The 5,000-nt window shown below is 44.8% G+C and overlaps 1 protein-coding gene across 1 annotated transcript in view; it reads left to right on the top strand.

The window, feature by feature from the left end:
- LOC104958056 (pleckstrin homology domain-containing family G member 5-like) overlaps positions 1 to 5,000 on the top strand; it is a 51,781-nt gene that overhangs the window by 7,870 nt on the left and 38,911 nt on the right. The window contains exon 2 of the mRNA XM_010785764.1: positions 3,703 to 3,844. Within this exon, the coding sequence (XP_010784066.1) occupies positions 3,802 to 3,844 (43 nt within the window). The 5' untranslated portion in view covers positions 3,703 to 3,801. The remainder of the gene's footprint in view (positions 1 to 3,702; positions 3,845 to 5,000) is intronic.

The following is a 5,000-nucleotide window of genomic DNA, read 5'->3' as shown; positions in this document are numbered from 1 at the left end:
AGAGCAGGTGCCACGTGGCGTTTGACGTGCTAAGCCAAGGCGAGGGGTCGCCGTGTGATCTCAGCTGTTGGGGAATGGGGCTTGCAGTGTTTCATCTACAGTCACTCGTGCCGCCCCCCCCCCCCGAAACCTCCCCTCTAATCCAGCCAGATCTGAGAGCAGGCATGCGGAGAGGGGGGGGGACACACGCGACACACTCACATGACAAAAAGAGGCATGTATCCTGTCAGCTGTTCTCCACGGACACATTCTCTTACAGTCGGCTTCATCGTTTTGTCAGAGACAGCCGGATAATGAAAGTATCAATCATCCCCCTCATTGATAGGAATGTTGAGTATTGCAAACATCCTTGTTGTCCTGGGTGAAGTTATTTTAGGATTATATCTTCATTTATCTGTCATGATTACAAGCTGTTCTTGGTTTGTTTAAGTTCTTGTTCCATTCGGTGCCTTTTCTTCATCCTGTAATGCACTCGTTTGTCTTGGCTAAAGCATCAGATATTCTCAGCAGGAATGTGAACGCCCCAATTTGATAGCGAGGAAGGCCTACCTATCTGGGCTATTGTCTAAATATGGCGTCTGATTCGCTCGTGTTTCTCTGGCCCGGCCGTCTGTCTCCATATCTCGTTGAAAAAATACCACTTGGGTGCGACGGGACATTTGACCCCTTCTGCACGAAAATGTGCGTTCATGCATCGATGTTTGCTTCCGAGGGCCCTGAGGAGGTGATGTTGTAACAGATTCCCGTGACTTGTTTGCGTCTGCCAAGTAGCTGTCTCGTTGGCAGTGTGGTTTGTCGAGGTCAGTGACTCAGTAAGAGGTGAGACTCTCTACTGTAGCTGCAACGTCATCCTCTGCAACGATTGAGAAATTACTTGAAATGTTCTCATTATCCTCCTCTGCCATGTTAACTATGCAGAGAGCACAAGACTCAACAGGAACTCTAATTGTTTAGAAAACAGTCATGGTCTGGCTAGGATAAATCGGACTGACTATGGTGATGCTTTGCCAATATCATTATGTGTCCAATACGTTACGACTCAATCTCTGCAGAGTATTCCCATCAGTCTCAGCTGCACTCTGTGGTGTGTTCTTATGACCAGATGTTAGCGTGAGACTTGGGGAGTGTCTACTTTTCAATACCTTATACCTTACTGACATCTCACTGGGGTTGTAGGTTAAACTTTTTTTTGTTTTAATCCGGTCTGGGAAAGCAAGAAAGGGCAACAAGCTTTTGAGTTTTAGCACTGTAGCATGCGGTTCTTCACAGGTAACCGTTATTATGAACCCTAACCCTTGTATTCGCCATCTTTTTGAACTCAGTGGACACTACAGCTTCATAGAAAGCAGACGGTATTGATTTAATGCTTCCCATAATACCAACCAAGCCTAGTTAGCATGCCACACACACTCATCTCAGATTGGGAATATTGTAAACATTATATCTGATAAACACCAGCATGTCAAGCGTGTTAGCATGCGACGCTAGCATTTAGCTTATAGCCCAGATTTGCCCAGGTACAGTCTCTATAGCAACAGCGCCAGCATGGCTGTAGATTAACCTTTGTTAAGGTAAGGAGTTAAAGGTAATTCTAGTTTATTACAACTTGGTTTGCAGATTCATGGATTAGGCAGTTATTCCTATCAGTAATAATACAATGTGAATGGTCTAAATGCTTTCTTGCTGTCTGCCACTTTGTGATAGTGGTGCCCCCCTATTCTAAGTTCTGATGTGTCCAAAGATAAGCAATTACGTTGGTTGTAATAAACTGGAATAATCCTTTAATGCAGTGGTGCCTATTGGAGGAGAGCCTGTCATGTTCACAGTGAGAAACTGAGCCTCTCTGACTCTTGTCCCTCTGTCTCTTTCTATTTAAAACCTCTCTCTCTTTGGGGGCTCTGCCTGGGTATATTGACCCTCTGTGCTTGAGAGGAAGGGAGGAGTCTGGGTTGGAAGTGGCAGAGGACAGAGAAGAAAGGGAGAGAGAGGAAAAGAGTAGAAGACCCTGGTCTGTGGAGCTCGTGGTGAGGCTGTTTAATCTCTGCAGGACCGTCAGATGGCTTTGACAGAGCACAGGCACCAATTAGGCTGCAAGATTAGGGGGGCTTTGTACTTCTGAAAAGCTTCTGGATGGACCTTTTTTCTTCTTTTTTTTACCTCCTTCCTTCCTGTCTTGGGTTTATATCTTCACTGGGACTCCTCACCCTCCCATAACCTTACCCCTCCTCCCTCCTTCTGTCCTCCCCAAGCCTTGCGACCCGCTCCTTGAAATCTGTGATTATACCTGGCTAGACATCGAGAGGAGTGGATTAATAAGGCGGTGTGTCTGACGGGGGGCACGCTGCACAGGGAATTAGCCGGCCAGCGAGGGAAGCGAGGTGGATGTTTATTGGGGTCTTGGCTGGGTGCCTCCTGGCATGGATATGGAGCCGAATTGCAGGAGTGGGGGAGACTCCGGCTCCGATCTGCAGAATATTACGGTAGAGTACCAGGAGCGGGGATGGAGAGCGTCATTTTGTATTGAAATCGGAGTTACCACTCAGATAGCACCTACCCACTGGTATTAGCATGTTGCAGTGCAGAGCATGTTGGAGCAGAATTAGAAATCCTTTAATTGTCCCACAGTGAGGACGTTTACAGTTTGACAGAGAAGGGGACAGGGCAGATAAGACCAACTCAAATAGAAGAAAATATGAAACATTAACAGATTAAATAAAGAGGCAAGTACACATCCAAGATAGAAATGTAAATAAAGTCATAATGTAGTCAGTAAGACGGTGGTATTTAGTGAGAAGTATATATATTACATGGTGGTATTTTTACAACAGTGTTTTTACAGTATTAAGTAGCGCAAAAAAAATACCAGCCAGCAATAACATTAGTCAATTGCATCTTATACCTCAGACGAGCCAATATGACAGTGTCCTCTCAGGAGATGACATCTACCTCCTGTATTTCTATAGTTGTTGTGTTTACTTGAAAGCTAGACTCCCTAACTGCTTTAAACCCCTGTTGTGCACACATTAAAACACACATGCACAGACACACTGCTCCTCCAGCGTACATGGAGACAATGACAGGAAGTACATTAGCTGGAGCTCCATTGTATCTCCTCATACATCCTCGCTTCCTGAGCCGGGTTGTGGGTGATGTCGACACGGGGTGGAGTGAGGAGTTGTGGGGGAGTCCTGGGGTACTCCTGAGGTGAAGGAAAGAGCATCGGGGAGGTGAGGGGGGGGGGTTTGATCTGTCTGGTCCTAGACAGTGAGAGATCCTTAATCCTGCTGCCTTCTGCTGCGCGTCGCCAACTGGAAGCTGACCTGTGGTCGGTTTTATTGTCCCACAGCTCGGATAGGGTTTTAGATTACACAAGGGGTAAGCTGGTCCCAGATCTGCACACGAGGTGGAAATCTAACTTTAATTACATTAGCCGTCATCCCACAGAGGGGGCAGACGGTGTAAAGCTGGGAGTCACCAAACCTCAGGAATGCCAGTGGCAGCCTCTGCGGTCGTCTAACTGTGGCAGAAAAACAATAGTCAAGCAGGGGATGTTTATTTTAAATGTGTGCGAGTGTTTTGCCATTTTCACTTTGGCTCAGTCTTTTAAAATGTTTGTACAGCGGGGACCTTGTGTGCTTGGCAGTTATGTGATCTGACTTTCTCTTGTCCTCTCTTCCCCCCCCCTCTCTTTCTCCCTTTTAGGTTTGCCATCACCCAGACTGCCAAGACCTGAATAACAAAAGCCCCCTTCACCTGTGCGAGTCATGTGACTCACGCAGCCACTCGGAGAACACAGACAACATGCACTTTGACCGACACCCCCGCTTTGACTTACAACCTCAAGGTAGACGTGCACTGTTTCTTTATTTGGTAATCCCTCTCTCACAATGATGTCATGCCCATTGCCTCATCACAGGAGCTCACTGTGTAAATATCACACTGGGTTTTTATTCTTGTCTAAAAAAGGCAAAAACTACCAATCAAGTTCTACCTCCGTAATAATTCAATACATGTCTGAAATATTTAAGGTTAACCTTTACTGTTATTTAAGAGTTGCTGTGGTCCCATTTGGTTTCACTTTTTCACTTTCTGTTCATGTTTGCCAATTTATTGTGTCCGAAGCGGCTCACATATCCATCCAGTTGATGTCATTTTCAGTGGAAATAGAATATGAGTTAGGGTTCGCTGTGCGCAATTTACTTTAGATTTCCCAGGAGAAGGAGAATGTGTGTTACTTTTTAGTAGATTATACTCAACTCTTAAAAAGCTACTCTTTTCATGGATGTATCAGAAAGATGACAACATCATTCTTAATCCTTCCTGCAAAGCCCTGGCTGGTCTGCTGTTTGTTTTTTTCCGCAATTGACAGAAATGGCCCTCAGTTTGCTCAATCCCAGACACATTTTAATTGCTGTTCAAATCCTAGATGTGGACAGATAATCAGAAATCTGGAACCAGGCTAGTTTTAAGTGACCTTGCACAGTTTGTCCCTGTGATTTCAGCATCCACCGCAGCATAATGAGGGTTGATTTCATTTCATTAGCTGTGCTCACCACATCAAAAGTAATCTGGTTACTCCGGGTAATGTACAGACCGTACTGTGAACGTTTTTTATTGGTAAAATGTTCTACCAGGAAAAAGTCCATGAGAAAACTATTCAGAGAAGAACAGTTTGTGTACAACTTGAACGCTGTGTTAAGCTTGTATTTCTATCTGCATTAGGCAAACTGGCACAACTAAACGTTTAAACAGTTCTCGTTTGTATCGTACCCATGCGTGTGCAGTAGGGATGTAACGATATATCGAATATGGTGATATTGTGGTAAATAAATGTCTCAATACCGTCGTGAGACTGACTAAATCTACCGCGATTTAAAAAAACAAAAACAAATTTTAAACCTTTATTCAACCAGATGGTCCCATTGAGATCATCGATCTCTTTTTCAAGGGAGACCTGTCAAACATGGCAGCAAGTAGGTTACAGCATGTACATAAACAAC

Source organism: Notothenia coriiceps, unplaced genomic scaffold (genome assembly GCF_000735185.1).
Source record: "Notothenia coriiceps isolate Sejong01 unplaced genomic scaffold, NC01 NC01_scaffold00028157, whole genome shotgun sequence".
Classification (NCBI taxonomy): domain Eukaryota; kingdom Metazoa; phylum Chordata; class Actinopteri; order Perciformes; family Nototheniidae; genus Notothenia; species Notothenia coriiceps.
This window is presented reverse-complemented; position numbering and strand designations above follow the sequence as displayed.